We start from the raw sequence: 22,381 nt of genomic DNA, 5'->3' as shown, positions 1-22,381 counted from the left end.
TTTGATTAGATTCCCTATAGTCTCAATGGTAGAATACTTTATACAATGATATTTCAACATATTAATATTCCTACAAACACTATTCTTATTTTTACATAACAAAACAATTGAAGTTGCAATTGCTGAATTGAAGACAATTTCACCTTAAAAGAATTTAAGTAGCTTATAGTTCGCTCATTAGGGAAAATATTTGATGGGATAAACTTCCACACTGTATCGTGGCCTACATAACACAATTTTAAAAAGATTCACCAAACAGACATGCTGTAATTGTGTGTAGAAAGGATATTGCATGATATACATAATATACCTATGGTCATTATCAAAAAGAAGGTAATAATGAATATTCACATTTTACAACTATAAATGTTCATTTGTTCAAATGTTCAAATATAAATTTGAAATTGATGTTAGTGCAAGTAAATAATAGTTAGCCCTTTTTGATACTGTAAGCAATTGCCTGCTTTTGAGTCTTCAGCAATAAAAGCAGGCAATTGGTGGTGGGGACTGTACAGAAAGTAAAATTACTTATTTTCTTCCAATACCGCAGGTTTCCCACCACCTCTATGTTGTGCCCATTAGGTCTGAACTAATTAATTATATAACTTCCTTGTCAATTGGGTTTGTGCTAGAACAGCAATCTTAATGAAAACTCCAACATGAAAGCAATATCAATATCGCAAAAGTAAGTACGGTGATGATGGGAGGCAGAACATATTTTAACTACATGATGTAAAATCAACAACAAGGAGTGGGATTTAACATGAATCAGTGTTGGTTTGTTGCTGTTGACTGTTTATATAAATGATATAAAGGATAGGACAGAAGTATTTAGTGTTTTCATTACCTGATGCTGCTGCTTCAGGGGTCCAAAGTATGCTCCATGTTGTGCACAGCAATTTCTTAATGAAAACTACTGCCAACAGCATGCAGGAAAGTTTCAAATTATCTGGAGTAGCAGATAAGGGTAAAGGGAGAATCAAAGTGTTAACAGGGCAGGGAAAAATCCAACAACACAGTATGATGTATATAGAGAGCTAAATTAATAACTTTATTAGCTTAGGATTCCTACATTTTGAAAGCTCTGCAGGAGTCAGATCTCAAACTTTCACAATACTGTCGAGTGGAAAGGGAAGGTGTCAGAATCACAGTCACAATCTATTTCTTTGGAAAGAACTATTCATTTAGTTTAAAAGATCCTCTAATCCTAAAAGGTTCTAACCATCTTGTATTGTTTGGTATGTTTTACTTTATTGGTCAGAACGTTGAGTATTGGAGTTGGGAGGTCATATTTCAGGACATTAGTTAGGCCACTATTGTCTGCAGTTCCGGTCTTCCTCCGAGAGGAAGGTTGTTGTCACACTCGAAATTGGCAACATCCTTGTAAATCTTTTCTGAACAAAGTTGGAGGATTTGAGCTGTAGCGAGAGGCTGATTTAGCTGAGGGTGATCTTATAGAGGTTCATAAAATCATGAGGGGCATGGATAGGGTAAATTGACAAGGTCTTTTCCCTGACGTGAGGGAGTCCAGGACTAGAAGGTATAGGTTTAGACTGAGAGTAGAAAGATTTAAAAGGGATCGAAGGGGCAACTTTTTCAAGCAGAGAATGGTGTGTATATGGAATGAGCTGCCAGAGGAAGTGGTGGAGGCTGGTACAATTACAACATTTAAAAGGCATCTAAATGGGTCCGTGATAGGAAGGGTTTAGAGGGATATGGACCAAGTACTGGCAAATAAGACTAGATTAATTTAGGATATCTGGTCGGCATGAGCAAGTTGGACCGAAGGGTCCATGTTTTCTTGCTGTAGATCTCTATGACTCTGTGCAGTGAATGTATTAACCAGCATATGAATGAACTGTGGATATTTTTGCCTGCGAGATTTGCATGTGCTTGTGTAATGATTTCAAGCCTACTTTGAGCATGTGTTGTCTTTCACTTCGTAGGTGTTATTGCAATGATCACACCAGCTTTAGAGTTTTTGTAATCACCATTGTCAATTGATGCAAAGTTCAAATACTTTTTTTTCCCTAATTTTGTTAGCTTCTTTAATTGCCGAGGCTTTAAAGTAACCTAACAGACTCCTCGTACTTCATTTGAAGTAGAGTGCTTCATTTGGACTGAGATAAATGAAAGCCAACATCTTTGCAATGCATTTCGGCAAGCCATGATTTTATCATCTGTTCACAATGAGTTATTTTAATTTGCAGGAAGGCTTCATTGAATAACATTAACTGTGAAGTAAATACATGAGCTTCTCTTGTTTGTCAATGCTAGTTAAAAGCATACTTAAAGCAAACATGCCAGAAGTGATTTCACGGAGCAATTTTCTTTACTGCACAAATGAAACTAAAGTCATTTCCTTGCACTTACTCTACTCGTGGGGTATGATCTGTTATACTTCTGACAAAGACCATGTTGCTTATAATACAACAAGAACCTTAATTCACACCCACCTACACATTGTCCAGGAGTAAAAAGGTTCAATTAGAATGTACTTCGTGGTTGTACTGATATATCACATTGTTGAAAACAAAATGAGATCCATCTTGTTATGGATCTAAATCAGTTTTGTTTCCAACTGTTCAATTCGTTTATTGATACGTTGGTCAACACTCCTCTGAACTTGCGCTGTCATTCCTTGTAAACTCCAAAACTGATATCCTAACATGCTCTGTTTCTTGCATCCTCCTTGATTTGAAATCAAGACTCCCAATATTGCCTGTTATTGTCACTTATGTGAATTTTCAAAAATTGGCTACCTCTGTCCGTCTTTCCTTCCAACAATCTTAAGGTTTGTAAAACCCAAAGCCTAGAAACATGTATTTATTTTTCTTGGTTTGCCTTGATAGTACCTCTTTTTGAATCATGCTACTATATTGGCTATTTGGACCTTGGTCTTTTATCTTGTTGGATCAGTGAACATATAGGCCTGAGCTCTTCTCCTCTGCATAGTTCAATCACACAGAAGCTTTACCAATCAAAATATGAGTGAGGTTTTCTAATTCCGTTCTTGCAACATTTCTTTTTTGAAAAAAACTGCCAGTCAAACAGAATGATGAATGTGATGGTGAAATAATAAATTTTTGTTGGAGTCAAATTTTAACTTTATTAAATGAGGTCCCAGGTTTGATCTTCAGCCTTTGCTTGTTGATAGGTGATAACAGGCGACAAATTGGCATAGCCAATGATAATCATGCTTCCAGGGGTATGGATGGAAAAATGGCAAAAACTATGTCATGTAATCATTAACTGTTACCAAAAAATGCATGTGAGCATTTGATGAGAACAGAATAATGTCTACAGTTAAATAGTCTGTTGATACAGAGCTCATATGGGCAACAAGATGGTTGTAGCGTAATGAGGGAAAGTATATATTTATTCATTTGGTCATAAGAATAGATGGGCAGATCCTAAGGGTGAAACTTGTACAGTGTTGCTGTTTAATGAGAATTGCGTACTTTGTACATCATACTGATGAGAAGTACTTAGAGCATTGTTAGTGTTTAATTCTCTTCCCCAGAAGGTAGTTGAGGCTGGGTCCTTACATTTGGTCAAGACTGATGAGATAAATCTTTAGAAGACGTGAGTTAAGAGTTTTGGATGTAGACATGCAAGTGCAACGGAGACTGAAACCAGATCAGCCTTGATCTCGTCTGTTCTGCTATTTAATTAGAAGTAGCAAAAAGGACCAAATGCCACATCCATTCTCTCTCGTCTGTTGCTGTGAAGACACTGTAGCAATTGGGAAGAAAAATAGCTTTTTGACTCTTGTTATAAGTGGATTGGAGTACAGGAACAAGTGAAACTTCGCTTTAGTTTTACAAGGCAATATTTGGAGTGCTGCATGCAATTTTGGTTTCCATGTTAAAGGAATGATTTGCCTCTCAGAATTTGAGTTTTCTCTTTCCTGTCCAGGATCATAACTTTATAAAGGTGTGTTTGTTACCCTCAAAGTGAGTGCCTCTAATAATTCAGAAGCAAGCAAATGGGTTTAAAAATAAACAATTAGTATTCTGACTCACTTCCCCTCCAAGTCGTGCAATCTTTTACTCACTGCCTCTCAAATTCAAATATTAGATACAAACAAAAGCAACATGTAGTTACAGCTTATAGTTATCTTTTATGATAGGCTGGTCATTTCTTCAATGATGTTGAAGATTTGATGTTGACGTTGAGGGTCTTGTGAAGCAAGCAAGTCTCAACTGACTTGAGTTTTCTTGTCAGTTTCAAGGAAACTAGTTCTCAGCTGAAGTCAGGTGGTAGTGGTATGTTGGGGGAGTTGTCTTTGCTGTGAGGATTTCTGAATTTCATGGAATATTAATTTCCTTGGCTTGCAGCTAATCAAATTAGATTCCCTACAGTGTGGAAACCGGCCCTTCAGCCCAACAAGTCCACACTGACCCTCTGAAGAGTAACCCACCCTCCAAAGAGTAACTCACCCAGATTTATTTCCCTCCATTTATCCCGACTAATGTACCTAACAATACGGGCAATTTTGCATGGCCAGTACACCTAATCTGCACATTTTTGGACTGTGGGAGGAAACCGGAGTACCCGGAGAAAACCCACGCAGACACGGGGAGAATGTGCAAGCTCCACACAGACAGTTGCCCGAGGCTGGAATTATTTAGCTTATTCATTTGGGGAATGCTGGCATTGCTATCCAGACCACTGTTTATTACCCATCGCTAATTGCTAGTTTGAAAGTGATTGTGAGCTGCCACAGTCTATTTGGAACATTTTAACCCAGTGACAACGGAGGAACGGTCATATACACTTTACTTCCAAATTAGGATCTTGAGTAGCATGTTCACAATATCCTTTGTACCCTGTCCTTTTAAATGATAGTTGTGGGTTTGGAAGGTGCAGTCTCAGGTGCTTCAATTTTTTAAAGTACTTCTGATTCTTCTAACACACTGCTACCGAACAATAATAGTCAAAGAAGTGTTTGTGATTTTGGTGCTATCAAATGGGCTGCTTGGTAAATTTCCTGGGTGTTGTTGGAGCTACTTTTATCCACAGAAGTGGAGAATTTGCTGTCCAAGTTTTGACTTGTGCCTGACAGGTAGTGAACAGGTTTTGGGGAAACGGGAAGTAAGTTATTCGGTGCAGGCTTCCTCCCCTCTGACCTGCCCTAATATTGGCAATGCTTACATGGCTAGTCCAGTTCAGTTTCTGGTCAATAATAACTATCTGCAGCAATAACCTGCTGATTTAAACCGGACAACAAATTAGTCTCCTCATCAAGGGACTAGCATAGGTTCAAAGTATGTTTGCAAACAAAGGCCGATGTATATTTTCGTTATAAATCTTGTGGTCTAAATTCACTATTTTGAGAATTTGAGACTGCCAGTGTCCTTTTGTTTAAATTGCTCATTCACTTTGGTAATATCCATTATTGGTGGTGTTTCAGGAGGTTCAGTTTCAGGCAAGGTTTTTGACTCCGATTCCGTCTAGATTGTTCCTTTTGTTCCATCTTGAAACTGATTTCAGACACCAGCAGCAATTGGGGCTACCAACCTTTGCACCCTTCTTTGTTCAGTGTTAAAAGTGAATACTAAAAGCTCGTAACATAATCTGACAAAATGTTGTATGTGCTCTGGTGGTGGTGCAGTGAGGGTTTATGAAGTTGGTTCCTTGATATAAGCTGGTTGTCTTGTGATGAAAGGCTGAGGAAATTCAGCCTGTATTCTCTGTATCTTTAATAAAAGGGCAGGCAGTCTCATTGAAGCATATAAAATTGCAAAGGAGCTTGATAAGGTAGCCACTGAGAAACAGTTTCTGCAGACTAGGACTTTTAATGTGGGTATGGATATTTTCAAATTAACCTGGTCAGAGATGTTATTACACCTGTCTGGAGCAGGTGAGACTGGAACCCAGGTCTTTTGACTCAGAGGCAGGGACACTACCACTGTGCTATGGCAGGCCAAAAAATGAGAGTTTTGTCCCAGGATAAGGGCCACTCATTTAGGACAAAGTGAGAAGAAATTACTCTAAGGGTTTTGAATCTTTGGGAATTCTTTACAACAGAAAATTGATGCTCCATTATTTAGAACATTGGTCCCTGAGTATTGAGTGTGCGAGTGGGCAGGGAATGGAGTTGAAGTTGAAGAGGTCAGCTGTGATCCTATTGAATGGTGGTGCAGACTCAACAGCTCATTTGGCTTGCTTCTACACCTGCTTATTGTGAAAAATGATTTGTTGGCCAAGGCACTGGAGAGTTGTTCATGCTAAGCTGGTTTTCTTCAATAAAAGCCTGTGCCTCTCAGTTGTAATTGAAGTTTGTTATATTAAATGGGATGGATTGCCTGTTGTAATGTGTGAAGTTTGAGCAATATTTGTTCACTGACTGGAATGAATTGATCATTTAAAATAAATAGATCCTTGTTTAAATTTGAGATTTTCTTCAGAGCCAAGTCTTGTGTTATATCGTATGTGAAAATATATATTGCTTTTGTATTCATTTTTAAAAAATTTAGCTTGTGAGTTTGAGAGAAATGACCGAACTCATTATAATGTTCCTCTCTCTCATTATTGCAGTGAACTGTGATAAAGCATTTTCTATTACAGATAAACCTAAGTTGCCTGATAATTACACCAATGAAACCTGGCAAAAACTGAAAGAAGCAGTAGAAGCAATTCAGAAGAGCACCTCAATCAAATACAATTTGGAGGAACTTTATCAGGTAATCGAAATGTTGCATGTTTTGTATGTAGCGAGTTAAATTACTTTGAAAATATTGACAAAGACAATGATTTCTTATTCAGCCATATTTTGTAGTGTTGCATATTTAAATATCAATTTTAATCAATTGCCAATGTAATTGTTACTGTCTTTGTAAGGAAAGCAATATTTCTGCCCTGCCACCCCTTTAAATGTGCTGAATATTGCTCAAGTACAAATCTCAGTGTTACGAATTTCTCAGGTTGAAATTGAATGTGATAATTTAATGAATTTAGTGATATCTGAATCATAAAACATTAGTATGCAGGTGCAGCAAATAGAATGTTGTCATTTATTGTAAGGGGTATGGAATATATAATGAAATAAATTTTCTGAGAACTGTATAATGCCTTGGTGATATCTCCCTAAGACATCACAGTTGTAAGAAACTCTTCTGGTATACGATATAGTTTTGGTCTCCATATTCAAGAAAGAGCATATTTACTTGAAGGGAGACAAAGTTAAAAATCTCACAACACCAGGTTGCAGTCCAACAGGTTTAATTGGAAGCACACTAGCTTTCGGAGCGACGCTCCTTCATCAGGTGATAGTGGTGACGTTGCCAAATCATACTTGAAGGGAGTTCACTGAAGGTTCGTTCAGCCACTCCTTGGCGTGAAGGTTTATCTTATCAGTTAAAGTTTAAACTACTTAGTTCTGTATCCTTTTGGAGTTCAGAAGATTGAGAGATGATGTTATTTAACGCACGATCCTGAGGAGATTTGACAAGATAATGTTGTAGGAATATTTCTCCTTTTAGGGAGAAGGAAGAGAGAGTAAAGCTAGCAGGCATATGCAATGGAAGCATGGCTGTTGAATATTTTTAAGACCTCATTAGATTTTTGATCAACAAGGACATCAAAGGGTATAAGTGGTTGGCAGGGAAGAGGTGTTGAGATCACATTACGATATCTAAGATCTTTTCAAACGGCAGGGTGGAGTAGGGTAGTGCAGCTGAATGGCCCATTCCTCCTCAATTCATGTTTGGATGAATGTGACTGAGAATCAGCTGACGTTCCTTCTCCTGATTATCATTAAGTCGTACACAAAAAAAACTCAGAAATGATATTCTTGACAGTCAGAATAGCCTACTAATCTTTACTGTCTTGGCTTGTGTAAGAAAAGTAGATTCTAGTCCACGGCGATTTGAACTTTCAATGTTACCATAACTGTAAATTCTGAAGTATTGGCAAAATAATCTGCAAGGTAATTTTATTTGATGAGTAGAGTCTAAGACTCGAGAGATGTACAGCACGGAAGCAGACCCTACGGTCCAACTCGTCCATGCCAACCAGATATCACAACCAGACTTCCAATTCATTCAGAAATGGGGATGTATATGTTTTTAAATAAGTCAAACATAATAAGGTTTTCTCTCTTGACATGCTTTTCCCATGATATGTTGCACTCTCATTTTAATTATAGTGTGATAATTGACCTGGTCCTCGGTGAAGACAAACTCAAAGTCTTCAAGATGTCCCTTACTAATTCTCTGCCTCCACAGATAGGTTGCCACTTTGATCGTAATATAGCTGACTTGTTGCTTAATTTATCCTTTCACTTTACATGCTTCTAACACAAAAAAAAGTTTTTGTTTTGGGTGTAGCTTCTCCATACGTTTTCATGATCTGTTTGCTTTTCTTTCCTGAACTACTTTTTGTAATTCATCTTTATGCTTATTGTATTATTTTTGATTTTCTGCAGTATTTTGTTTGCTTTGCCTGATATTATTTTTCTTGCTTTTTTGAAATTGGACCTTATTGCAGCTACTCAGTAGAACAACGTGTAGAGTTTGTTGTTCCATGTGTTTGATTGATCAGATCATGTTCAGCCTAAATTTCCTTACTCACCTTTCTGCCAGTGTCCTCTTGGACTGTCACAGATTTCTGTTATTGATGCTATTTCCAGCTCACTTGCTTCTCAGCCAAGCATGTTTGAACTCCCTTTCTAGGAAATTTATTCTTATTTTACCCTTTTTTCCCCACAATTATGCTAAAATATGCATCACCTACCACAAAAAAGAGCTGTCCTACTAATACTCATTTGAACTGTTCCATCTCCGTCTCTGAAATTTAAATGTGGAATTTCCAAACGTTGGCAGGTGCACCATTGGACGATGACAGACTGGTTAATACTGTTGTACATTTAAAGTGTGAAGTGGAGTATTCATGCAATTTCACTGACTATGTGCAAATTATGTGGGGGCTCATAATGTTACTGTTTTTGTATTCTTTTTTTCAACTTAGTGGGAACTTGCCTCCAACATGTACAATTCTCCTCCCTGAGCTCTTGCAAAATGAGCAATATCATGCTTCATTTTTTTTGAACGTGTCTCTCTTCCCTTGTCGATCTATCTAACATATCCCACCTTCTACTATTTTTAAAAACTTTTATAGAGTCATAGAAATGTACAGCATGGAAACAGACCCTTCGGTCCAACCCGTCCATGCCGGCCAGATATCCCAACCCAATCTAGTCCCACCTGCCAGCACCCAGCCTTTATACCTCCAAACCCTTCCTATTCATATACCCATCCAAATGTCTCTTAAATGTTGCAATTGTACTAGCCTCCACCACTTCCTTTGGCAGCTCATTCCATACACGTACCATCTTTCCCCCCTCACCCTAAACCTATGCCCTCTCGTTCTGGATTCCCTGACCCCAGGGAAAAGACTTTGCCTATTTACCCTATCTATGCCCCTCATCATTTTGTAAACCTCTATAAGGTCACCCCTCAGCCTCCGACGCTCCAGGGAAAACAGCCCCCGCCTGTTCAGCCTCTCCCCGTAGCTCAAATCCTCCAACCCTGGCAACATCCTTGTCAATCTCTTCTGAACCATTTCAAGTTTCACAACATCTTTCCCATAGGAAGGAGACCAGAATTGCATGTAATATTCCAACAGTGGCCTAATCAATGTCCTGTACAGCTGCAACATGACCTCCCAACCCCTGTATTCAGTACTCTGACCAATAAAGGAAAGCACATCAAACGCTGCCTCCACTATCCTATCTACTTGCGACTCCACTTTCAAGGAGCTATGAACCTGCACTCCAAGGTCTCTCCGTTCAGAACTATTGCTGCCTACAACTTTGGTTTTCTATTATGAAATCCCATGTGAAATTTCAGGAATTCAAAACTTTAAGATGACGTTCATTCTCTGCTCTAAGCTGTGATCTTAATCATGCCACACATGTACCATGCATTGACTATCACTAACAGAGAATCTAACCGTCACCCCTTGACAGTCAACGACATTGTCATCATTGAAATCTTCATTGGAAGCTTCTGGACCTTATCTATGATCAGAATCTGAACTGGTTTATCCATTTGGAATGGGTCTGGGTGGGTTATTCTTCGGAGGGTTGGTGTGGACTTGTTGGGCTGTAGGGCCTGTTTCCATACTGTAGGGAATCTAATCTTCTAACTGTGAGCGTAATTTCTCCCACCATGGATTCCTTTACACTTCCAGAGTAAACTGTCACTCATTTTAAATAACGTGGAGCGAATGTGATAATAGTTAGTATCCTAACCACTGAGCGGCATAAAATTAAAAAGAATGCATTTCAAGAATAAGTCCTCAATGTTCCTTTTTGGAGGAGAAGAATGAGAAACTGGATATTAGCCTGTTTTTGTTTTCAGTATTAGCTGCCTGAAGATAACTTTAAAATCAAATGTAGATGTTAAGAAACGTTAGTTAATGAATAGGTGAATGGATATGTGGCAGGTAATTTTGCGGAATGATGTTTGGGAAGTATAATCAGGTTGGTTTGGGTTATAGTTTCGTGGTGTTGGGTGAATAAGGTTTGCATGTTAGACTAGTCAGTTGGGTCAGTGATAACAATGGGGGATGATATTGTGAGCAGGATAAGTAGTCAGGTGATAACTTACAGTAGATCGTTAAGTTGGTTTTTGGGAGTAGTCAGTTGAGTTGGACAGTGGGGTGGTGCATGGTTGGGTAAAGGTTTTGTCGGGTTCTGAAGTCGGTTATGGGGGAGTTGATTGAGTGGGTCGTTGGAGTCATTGGGTCATGGTAGCAATTTGAGGGTCAGTTCTTCAGTTACCTGGAAGATTGGTTTGATTTTTGTCGTGGGTGTCCAGTGACATACAACAGGCTAGTCTGATGTCTTGACTCTAATTTGGGTGCATAATCTTTAAAAAATTCACTCATGGGATTTATTGCCCATTTCTAGTTCCTGTGGTGTTCGTATAGGTTGCTGTTGAGCAGGGAAATTTCCAGTCAGAAGTTCAAACTTCACGGGCTATTCCTGCAGAGATCGGTATGTTGTGACTTTGAAGACAAACCAGCATACATATTGGATCGTACCTCCGGTATATCCTAAACCAGAAATCTGAACAATCTTGGCCAATGTAAATTGTTGAGACTCCAGTGCTGATCTTTGTGGCACCCATTATTAGTTCACCAATCTTAAAGTAATCCATTAATCCTGATTGTTTCCCATTAGTTAGCCAGGTATCTATTCCTATATTAACCTTAAGACTTGCGGATATAGTCAAGACTGAAGAGGGCAGACACTTTCACTTTCATGGACCCTAAGATTCTCAGGAACAGGCAGAAAAATGAAATTGAGACCAAGGTCAAATCAACCATAATGTTATTGAAGTGACAGCAATTGTGAAAGGCTATATGGCTTCTTACTTTAATTTCCTATGTACTTATACTGATGGTAAATTAACTTGCTGATATCTGCAGTGTAGTCAATTGAAGAGCATCTTTTAGGGGTTTTGAGGGAGTACAATGGGTGAAATTCATCTCCCGCCAAATGTATGCAACTTCAGTTCGTATATTTTGATTCAATTCAGATAACTGTGCGCCTCTATACTGGTGTACGTTAATTTCTATTGACTTGGAAGATTATAACCCCTCTGTAATTCTTTGTTCCGGATCTCCAGCATATCATTTTTACATTTCAAAGTCCTATCTATAGCTATTTTAACTGTATAAAGATCTTTGGTCACTTTCTGCGGGTAAGGGTCAGAGGACAGTGGGGTGACTATCAAATCCCTTCAAGCACTATGAATTGTTAAATATTCTAAATCTTCCTTCTATGACTTTTTCTGTTATAGGCAGTGGAGAACCTCTGTTCTTACAAAGTATCAGCAAATTTATACAAGCAGCTGCGACAAGTCTGTGAGGATCACATCAAAGCTCAAATTCACCAGTTCAGAGAATATCCTTTAATTTATCTGATCAGAATGTTAATTATGTGAGTTATTTGAGTTAATTATGTGGTTGAAGAACCGTAAATTTGCTGAGTTCAGTTGCAACATTTCAAAATCTGTGCATGAGCCATAAACTTGGAGTATAAGTGTATCATATATCTTTGATGTAAATGGTATCATAGCTCAGGGGACCATACTTATAAACGATCTTTTAAAGTGACAGTTGTTTTATTCGTATGGCTGTGAAAGAAGTCCAAGTTACATTTTGTCTTCAGCTGGGACAATATAAGTGCTTATGAGGAATTGATCTCGGAACAGTATGCGGACAGTAGTTTGTCTTGGATGGCCACAGCCACAATTTGAGCTGTTCCACATTTTTCGCTTTTGGATAATTGACCTCCTCTTCCTCTGCCCAATCTCTAATGATTGCGGTTGTCCACATTTTATGTGGTAGGTGGAAAGCTGGGACTTAACTCAGGTTGGTGATATTTGTCGTCAACCAGGATGTGTGCCTTGTTGTGGAGTTCACAACTGAGGTGGGTCAGTTTTAAATTGAAAGATTTTCCGTTTGAGATTGGGGTGAGGAGATATTTTTTTCTCTGGGGATCTGTGAAGTTTCCTTACTCTGATAGCAGTGGAATCTGGTTAATATATTCTTGGGAGTTGTGTTCTTTGGGGAGGATGTTTTCCTGCAGTTTATTTGAGGGTGGAATGTAGATTGCTTCACAATAACTAGTTAGTTTGTCAGGTGGAGAAAAGTGAATGAAGGTTCTGTGAACTATGGTTTCCACAAGAATTAGATAGTTGGAAATTGCCAAATTCTAAAGCAGTGAGTACTATCATTGATTTTTTTGCTTCCTTAGCTTTGAGGCCCGAAAGGGGAATCTGATATTTTCGTTTGAGCTCAGACGAGGTCATACTTTTTTTTTGGCATCAAAATATTTACAAAATGTGTCAATATCTTAATATGCTTCCTCCACATATCACAGTTTTCAAGAGCTTTGAATTATCTTAATACACTGGTTAATATTGATGCTCCAGTCATCACCACAAACGATTGCCAGATGATCTCGATATTGATTTATGTTTTGTTTCTCTCTCCTTGCAGTTTGCAAATTAATGTCTACTAACAACATTGGTTACAATTTCTTAATGGAATTTACTGAATCTGAAGTGTTTGCTAACATGCTCAATTTTGTTTTTGATTAGTCAATGCTTACATTATACTTCAACTGCTCAATTGTATATGGATGACTTCAGACACTGCTGAACCCTGTCATTAAATCATGAATGCAGCATCAGTAAATCTTCAGAATTTTTCCACAAACGTTCAGAACTGATAATTCCTGAAATATGCTTTTTACCATGTATTTTGTACAGCTGGTAAGCAAGCATATCTAATGCTTTTTAAATTGCCTCCTTGCTAGATTCCCGCAATATGTATGCACATGCACAAAAATTTCTGAATTGAAATTGGAATTAGTTCAGGAATATGAAATAGGATTTCAACACCATCAAGGATGACTCAGTCTAATTGCATCATAAGAACATCATAAGTAAAGTCCCAACAAGTTACCGTCCTTCTCCTTCACTGGTAGATCTGTGTAGACACTTAAAATTGAAGGTCAAAAAATTATTAAATGGGACACTCAATTGAAGAGAAGTGATGATGAATGTTAACATTTGCTGGGGTACAGTGTATGCTAAAGGAATTTAGTTTCCTTGATTCATTGTAGAACTAACTTTGTATTTTCAGTTTTCTTTAACCATTCCTTTACGGATTCCTTAGATAGTGTCCTGTTTCTAAAGAAAATAGATAAATGCTGGCAGGACCATTGCAGACAAATGGTAAGTAAGGTCACAATTAATATTGGTGTACATATTTAAATTTTTGTCTCCATTTCACCCTTCTAATCAAGATATTGCCTGCTGAATCTCAGGAATCAAGCCATGCATTTTCTCGTTCTTTCAGACAATGCTCAAAGCTCCAAAACCTCAATTGTGCTAATGTAAAATATCCACAACTTATTCCTTTGCTAATTTGGTTCTGATTGATAATTTGAATTTACACCTCAAAGCTAAATAGAAAAGTAGTAGGCAAAATGAAAATGTCTTGTTGCTGAACTGGCGAGAAATTAAAGGCAAGTCATAGCATTTGTAGATGATTTTTTAAAATCTGTTTTAACCCAATGTTAGAATTTGTGGGTGATCTGAAAAAGGAGTAACAGTGATCCATTTCCCAAAACAAAGTTTGATGTACAGGTAGATCAGTTGCGTGACAGGTAATTTACAATTTTTGGCAGGAGTTTTGAGGCCACACAAGTGGCTTCTGAACCAAGTAGAGGTTATGGGATGAGTATTGTACCTTGCATTCCAAGTTCACAGATGATTAGCTGGAACCAGCTCCTTCAATTTCCATTGTACTGCTGGGCAGTCCCATCCCATCCCTTCTATTCCAAACCAAGGACTAGTATTGATAAAATATATCTTTGGCAAAACCAACCCCATATTTTTGATCTCCAGGCCTGACCACCTTGATGCTAATTAGATTATCTACAGTAAATTGTCATTGTTCACTTCCGGCAAATGGATCCCTAAATTTTTCAAACCTACTGTTGTTCCTCCTATTTTAAAACCTTACTGATATTGTTTAAATGTCAAACCAAAATTTACTCAGTTTGCTGTAATCAAATTTAAGCTGTTTCTTTTAGCTGCCAAAGCCCATCTAACCTAAGAATCATGGAGTTTTACTTCACCTCAAGCTCAGTTTCTAACACTACATTCAATCTGTCACCGACACCACTTCCATGCATATCTCAAATAACATCTCTCTGTCCTCCCCTTTCCTTCAGTTGAAACTTTAATGCATGTATTTTATTACTTTGTGGCTGACTTCTCCAACAATCTAAAGGTTGACTTGTGCATTTCTAGTAGTTTTAAACTTCTCAGTCATCCAATAGGCCATCGTCTATATCTCATACACATTAAATCCCAAATTCCAAGCCTTCCCAGTTTCATGGCTTCTTATCACACAAAGAATGTTCAGGTTTTCCAATAGCTTTTAGCTTTTATGATTTTGACCAAATGTATTTTATGGTATGTATTCTTCACTTCATCAATACTAGTCCTGTCTATTTTGCTGTTGGATGTTATAGAATCATAGACTCATACAGTATGTAAATGAACTCTTTGAACCAACCAGTCCGTGCCAAACATAATCTCAAACTAAACTAGTCCCACCAGCCTGCTCCTGGCCCATATCCCTCGAACCCTTTCAGATTCATATATTTTTTAAACGTTGTAATTGTATCTGCAACCACCACTTTTCTGGAAGTTCATTCCACACGTGAAACATTCTCTGCCCCTCATATCCTTTTAAAATCTCTGTCCTCTCACCTTAAAAGATGTGTCCCTCATTCTTTCACTTTACTCAGCATCTCTTGACTTGCTGTTCTTGACTTCAGAATCTCCTTTGCAATTCCTTCATGACCAGTTTTTTTTAAAAATTATGTCTTTCACCCTTTATCCCTCCATTTTAATGTCAGCTAGCAATCCAGTGATTTGGGATTTACTAGTACAATAAAAGTGTAATTTATTGGAAAAACTTCCTCTAATATTTAGTTTCTCACTCCTGGAGGTATGTCTTTTGCTGTTTCAACCATGGATTTCATCTTTGGCAGCCTGTTTGCAGGTTGAGAGTATCAAGACTGAATCTGAACTGCCTTCACTCAATTACTGTATAAGGTGGTTCATTGGACCTGAAACATTAATTCTGCTTTCTCTCCACAAATGCTGCCAGACCCGATGAGTTTTCGAATAATTTTTGTTTGTGTTTCTGATTTCCAGCATCTATAGTTTGTTTTGTTTACTGCATACCTTTTGTTTTCTGGAATAGGTTGAAAGACTGACACAAAAATCCTGTTTGGATACTTCCCCCTAATACTAAACTGAACCCAATTCTAACTATCTCAGTTTAGTGAGGCAGTACTAATGATTTGAATCTGGAACAATTATTTGCACATTTGTGTATCAGGCAGAAACTATTGCATGAGGTCATTGGGAAACTCCATACATATAATTTTGAAACCATTCCTCATTGTTTTAGTCCCCCTCTGTTTTAATTTGATGTTTACGACATATAGGTTAGTAAAAACGTTTGCTTCGCTAAGATTTAAAAATGTACACTTGTTTACTGGTTTATTTCTTCCAGATCATGATTAGGAGTATCTTCTTGTTTCTGGATAGAACTTATGTTCTACAAAATTCAATGCTTCCATCTATTTGGTAAGTTTAAAGATTTGATGGTCTTCACAAGAAAACTGATAAAGTTAGCTAGGCCAGCAGAATGGTCAGTACAACTGACCTTACCATCCTAATCTGGGGAAAGGACAATGAGCTAGATGCCTTGCTCCTGATCAATATACAGTTGAATTTCCTTTCTCTAAAGAGTTAATGCAGGTTTGGGCTTGATTGATCTCTTGTATGTGCATTTGGGATGCTCTATAGAGTGAAGTTTGAATAATGAGCCATTTTGATAAGTTACTTAATTGTCTAGTTCAGCAATCATTGATGCAAATTTGGCTTTGAATTATTTTGCTTCAAAATTACCTATTAACTAGAATTGTATGAGAACAGCATTCCTTCCACTTTTGCTTTGTAATATGGGGTGAAATATTTACCTGATGGAAAGAAACCCATTTTAATTAAAGGTGACTTTCCAAGGAAGGTGTTCTGAATTGACTTCAAAAAAAGTCCAAGTAATGTATCAAGAATTGATAACAATCTACATAGAATCATTCTGTTCCACTTGTAAAATAAGTCTCCCATCGCAAGTAAGTTTGAGGAAGGCCATTTCATCTATTTTAGTCATCTGTCTCAATCTGTAGTTCATCATTCTCGTTGAGTTATAGGAAATTTAGGCAGAATGAGTCTGCTTATTCTTCTGGTTTGCCTTGTCTTTTTTCGGTTGTATGTTGGAAAAGAGGTTGTTTTTTAATACGAACACCAATTAACTTGAAATATATGCGCATTAAGAACATCATGTTGGGCACAAGTAATGTTTAAATCCTAGAGTCCACATTGTAAACCTACGTCACATTTCAGATGATTCCAAAATGTTTGACTCGAAAGCTTAGCTAAAATTTCACTCCATCATGCCTTATTTTCTGTTTTTGTTTCGGATCTAAAGTTGTCCTTTGCTGCCTTGAGCTAATGCCCTGCTCAGTTACAGTCTAATGTTATGATCGACTTTGTAGGCTAGCTAGGTTTATATGTCTCTTGTTATTTCATTTTGAAGATCATTTTGATATTTTTGGCAAGTCTCTATATATTAGAGGCTGGTATATTGTATAGAATTTTTGGATGAGTTTGCAATTTTCTAAGGAGGCAAGTTCTCATTCATGGATAATTTATCAAAATAAAGGAAGCAAGAAAATGCAAATGAAATGTGCTGCAACTGAGGCCATTTCCTGTGATGAGATACAGTACAGTATTAGTTTCTCCTTTCATTTGAGTCAGTGGGTGTGGCTTAAGAGCAAGGAATACGATTAGAGAAAATTTCTATTTGGCATTCTCACTTTATTATCTCTTAAACTAGCATATGGCAAAAAGAAGCCCATTGAACTTTTTTTAAAATTAGCTTTGGTTCCTAATAGAATGAAGACTGTGCAACTTATCACTGTGTCTGGTGCAAAAGGACAAAAAACATTTTGAAATAATCAAGATGACTGCATCTGAGGATTAGCAAATGGAGTATCATGCTGAAAAGTGTTCGTCTATACTGCAATGGGAAATAGAGTATAAAATGTAGGGAAGCCTTGCTACAAGTCTACAAGATATGGGTGAAACCTCAATGAATACTATGTTCAGTTTTGATTCCCTTCTTTAAGGAGGGATTTGAGGCAGCTCAGAGATTTACTAAATTGATTACTGAGGTGGAAGGTTATATTATATGGAAATGTTGAGTTGTATGGGCTTTTACTCTTTGGCATTTAGAAGAACTAGCGGAGATCTAATTGAAATGAACAATGTTCCAAAGGATCATGATAAATACTGAGAGGATTACATTTGCTTTGGGGGAATATTTTCAGAATAAATGGACACTCATTCACAATGGGTTTGGGGGGAATTTACTTCTGGTAGAAGTCATGTATCTTTTTTATCCCGAAATCTCTGCCGCTTAGGTCATTGAATATATTCAAGCATGAGGTAGGGAGATTTTTGAACATTAGAGAAGTATGTGCTATGGAGAACAGGTAGGCTTGTGGAAATGAGGCTATTATCGATCAGCCATGATCTGTTTGAATGGTGAAGCAGGCTTCAGATACTGTATGATGTACTCCAGTTTCTTGTGTTGTTTTGAAAAAAAGTTCATAAAGTTATTAGAAATGAGAATTAATTCCTGTAGTTTTAATGTGCTTGTACATTGGGAGTTTCATCTCTCCAGTGTGTCTTTTTCTTCCCCACAGTTAACTTCTTGTTAGAGATGGTATCATACACATATCAGCAGTATTTTAAGACTTTATCCAAGAAACCAATTTTTAATGTGAAGATTGTTAATTACATTGGAGTACTTTTGATCTAGATGCCTCCTTGATCAATACTGGAATACTTTCAGGGAATCACTGAAAAATGAAGTTGAGAAGGGTCCGTAATTGATCATTGTCTCCACTCTTTTCACCAATGACTGACTTTCAACCATTGTTACGCACTGATGTAGTTGAAGTCATTTGTTGTTTATCTATTGCCAAGAAAGTTCACGTCATTTAAGATCTCAGACTTGTGTTGTAGTTGAGGTTTTTCTGATTTCATGTAGCTTAGCAATTGGGAAAAATAAATCTGTGCAGTGCAAGACAAAACCTAACAAATGTATCTAAATGTGTGAATGATGGTATTTAACACTACTTTAAAGATTGTGTTAATTGATCTGTTTGTGGTTGCACATTTGTAATTGCATCAAAGCAACATCAGAATTGAGTTAAAGCAGATGATCAAAATCTGCACTAAAAAGCAAATGCTCTTTTATTTCTCAAGTGTAAACACAGTTCAGGGAGCATGGAGGAATGTCTGCACTTTGCAAGATAAATGTTAATGTAAGACTTCAAATAAGTTGAAAGGAATTCAGATTTATACACCTCTTGATTTTTCTTAAGTTTAATTTTCTTCTTGGTCAGATCTTATTCTGTAGTCACCCCTTACTGTTTATTTTCAAATCCATGGGTAAGGAGGTGAACTGCTTACAGATGTTGACTGCTGACTGAGAGATGCACTTCAGATGAATAATTTCTCATCATTCTTGTGAAGTTTTTATTTTGCTGAGTATCACCTTTGACAGTATAATAATATTGATAACTCTGTCAAAGGAGACTTGATACAGAGCTGTGAGTTCACAAGAATAGCCTGAAACGGGTGGGAAATATAGAAAATTAATTTACTTAATGATTATAGCTAAAATAGATTTTAAATGGAATAAATAATTCCTAAAGCAAATCAATTGTTTGACCATGTTATGTACTGACAAGAGATAGCTTTAAAAATCAATTACTATGGATTAAATTTTGTCCTTCTAATTTTCATTCTAAAACTAGATCAAGTTTTTTGAAGATAACTTGCTGAAACTATTTGAAATGGCAAGTCATGTCTTGTCACTCACCCAAAGCCCTGAGACTTTGTTGTAATTGCTTGTTCGTCTAAACTGTGACACTGTCTTTAGACACTGAATAAATTATTTTCCCAATTTCTTTTCTTTCATCTCTTCCTCTTCAATCATTGATGTAATATTTTTGGTTTTCCTTGAAATCTGTTTATAGCACCTGTAGGCTCCAATACCTGAGATACAGATGGATGTTTTGTGCACCAGCTCACAAATGGTCGCTCCTTTTTATCTTCATTACCTTCTGCATGACCACAACATCGTCCATTGCAAATTCTGCTAGTTCTTTGAGATTGGTGAATAGATTTAGCTTAAAAGAGCACCAAAGATTTTCAAGATTCAGTGAAGGTGCACACCTTAGGTTGCTGAAGTAGAAGCAGCAACAACTCAAGGGATGGAGGCCATTTGGAACAATTTGCTCACTTTGTTGTTTCTATTGAGCAAATGACAAATGGGGAACAACCTACCTTAGTTTGAACACAGTTTTTTGTAAAGTATGTCAAATTCATTGAAGATCCATATTCACAGGTAAGAAAAGCATCCAAGAGGGAAAAAAATCTTTAGTTCGTGCTCTGAGTATTTTTTAGGTCTTCCTTCAACTAAGAGAAGAGGAACTTTGAGTACAAAGGCAAGCTATTTGAGTGCTTGATGCATTTTGTTTGGCAGCATTTCACCAATTGGAACCAGGATCTGTCAGCAAGGCACTCTCCTTGATGTTGGCAGGTGCTAGTTCATTCTTGTCTAAAGAACCTGTGACCTGTGAACCATCTTACTTCACTGCTGGTATGATTCTGCAGTGAGGTCTCCTCTTGAGCCAACGAGCCCCTCTTTTGGTGTGCCTTTCTTCAGCTGACATTAATGAAGAGCTAATGACATCAGATCATGGGGCGTCCTCCAGGAGCCTAATCCCAGCGCAGGTATCGTTCAATGCCTTCGGTGCAAAAGTCACTTCCACTTGAAGTATCAGCATCTCTTGATCCCAGGTGCATAAAGGGAACCTTGTAAATTCAGTCAGGTATATTGCTCCCCTTTAAGGGAAGTAGTCCTTACACTGATAAGGGTATACTCCATGTACAATATATTTCGCCAGTAATACCTAACTGGGACTTGTGTTTATAGTCCTAATGCTGGATTGACAAAGGTTTTGATCTTTTTTGTGTTTTATATGGTTCATGTCCCTGTATGTCAAAATATTAAGGCGTAGTACTATACAGTACAAATAAGATTGAGACAAACCGTATTCCCTCTGCATTGGTCTGGAATGTCTCGGCTGGGCATGGCAATTGATCTCCAGGCTCCTGAACTAATGTATGAATTGGCCGCTGATTCTGCTCTTGTTTGTTGTCCAGGGACATTTCTTAGACAGTGCATAACTGTGGATATCGGGTGACAGAGTTTGGAGGAAGATATAATACCATCCACAATAAAATAACTAGCATGGAATTGCTGTCTTGGCTCATAAGAATGTTAATTAGAAGGTTTGTTCAGATCACAATCAAAACATTGAAAATGATTTGTGAAGATGGCATTATAACAAACTGAAAGAAGGCTACTTGGTGTTCAGCTGATTTCTCCTTTAGAATTGTTTCATTGTGTAGATGATTAGGGCAAATTACTACTGACAGTAATATTCTAAGCTTAAATCATTTAGAATGGTTTATTGTTTGAATTTTATGATCAAGTCTCATGTTCTTTCAATCACGTGCACTCTCAACCTGACATGCAAGGATTCAGAAGGGAAGTGCAATGTTTTTGAGGTCAGGTAGAAGTATTGGGAACAAGATGAAACAGCAGTATGAGTCATGTGCTGAAGAGCCAAAGTAGAGACACTTATCTGGCAAGACATGGGTACTGCCACTCAGAATTTTCAAGACTTTGTGTTGTACTCAGTTTTGATGATCTGTAAAGTTTACTATCTGATCACTGTTTCTCAGTGATAACAATCCATCTTCTTTAATCGATATTGTGATTTCTTGTTTTGTAAAAATTCTTTGGTATGTCGGTATCGCTGACAATGCCAGCATTTGTTGCCCATCCTTTACTGCCTTTGATCTGAATGGCTTGCTGGGCCATTTTAGAGGGCACTTCAAGTCCCAGCCAAGTTGCTGTGGGTCTAGAGTCGCATTTAGGCCAGATGAGGTAAGAATGGCAGATTTTCTTCCTTTTAAAGGACATTAGTGAAGCAGCTGTATTTTTTATTACAACAATCAGTTGATTGACTAGTTTCCAATTCCAAGTATTCATTAATTGAGTTTAAATGCTACTTGATGCTGTGGTCTGATTTGAACCCAGACCTGAAGGTATTCACCTGGGCTCTGGATTGCACCATTTCCCTTGCTTTTGTTCATGAATTGCTTAAATAACTTGCAAGTTTTAGGATTATACATATTGAAAGTAAACTTTAAGAGCACATTGTATTTATTTCTCCAGTTCTCAGTTGATTTTTTAGCCTTTGGTTCAGACTCAAATCATGAATGAAGCTAGGTTGTACCAACATAAATAGACCACACAGCTGCGGCCAGAAAATAGCCAATGAAGCACCAGGCATTTTGCCTCTGAAAAATATTACTTCTCATAAAATCTCATTTGTCAGCATTTATTGTTGCTTATAATCATTGTGTAGAAAATGTCTACTTGCAGATGACTTGCTAAAGAAATGTAGTTTTGTTGCTCCTTTCTCTCAGTGTACTGACTCCCTCCAGGGAATGGTAATTTACAGATAATGACTGATGCTTTGCACATCATGCTCATTGGCGACTCTTGACAGCTTATTTGTGAAGGGCATCACAGTCTAATTTGATTGTCTCACTACCTGATAGCC

At 37.5% G+C, this 22,381-nt stretch overlaps 1 protein-coding gene across 1 annotated transcript in view; it reads left to right on the top strand.

The window, feature by feature from the left end:
* The window catches only part of cul4b (cullin 4B), an 84,384-nt gene that overhangs the window by 7,752 nt on the left and 54,251 nt on the right, over positions 1 to 22,381 (top strand). The window contains exons 2-5 of the mRNA XM_072595245.1: positions 6,574 to 6,689; positions 11,814 to 11,917; positions 13,688 to 13,757; positions 16,120 to 16,193. Of these exons, the coding sequence (XP_072451346.1) occupies positions 6,574 to 6,689; positions 11,814 to 11,917; positions 13,688 to 13,757; positions 16,120 to 16,193 (364 nt within the window). The remainder of the gene's footprint in view (positions 1 to 6,573; positions 6,690 to 11,813; positions 11,918 to 13,687; positions 13,758 to 16,119; positions 16,194 to 22,381) is intronic.

Source organism: Chiloscyllium punctatum, chromosome 25 (assembly GCF_047496795.1).
Source record: "Chiloscyllium punctatum isolate Juve2018m chromosome 25, sChiPun1.3, whole genome shotgun sequence".
NCBI classification, from domain to species: Eukaryota; Metazoa; Chordata; class Chondrichthyes; order Orectolobiformes; family Hemiscylliidae; genus Chiloscyllium; species Chiloscyllium punctatum.
The sequence above is the reverse complement of the archived record's forward strand: the minus strand, read 5'-3'. Positions and strand labels throughout refer to the sequence as shown.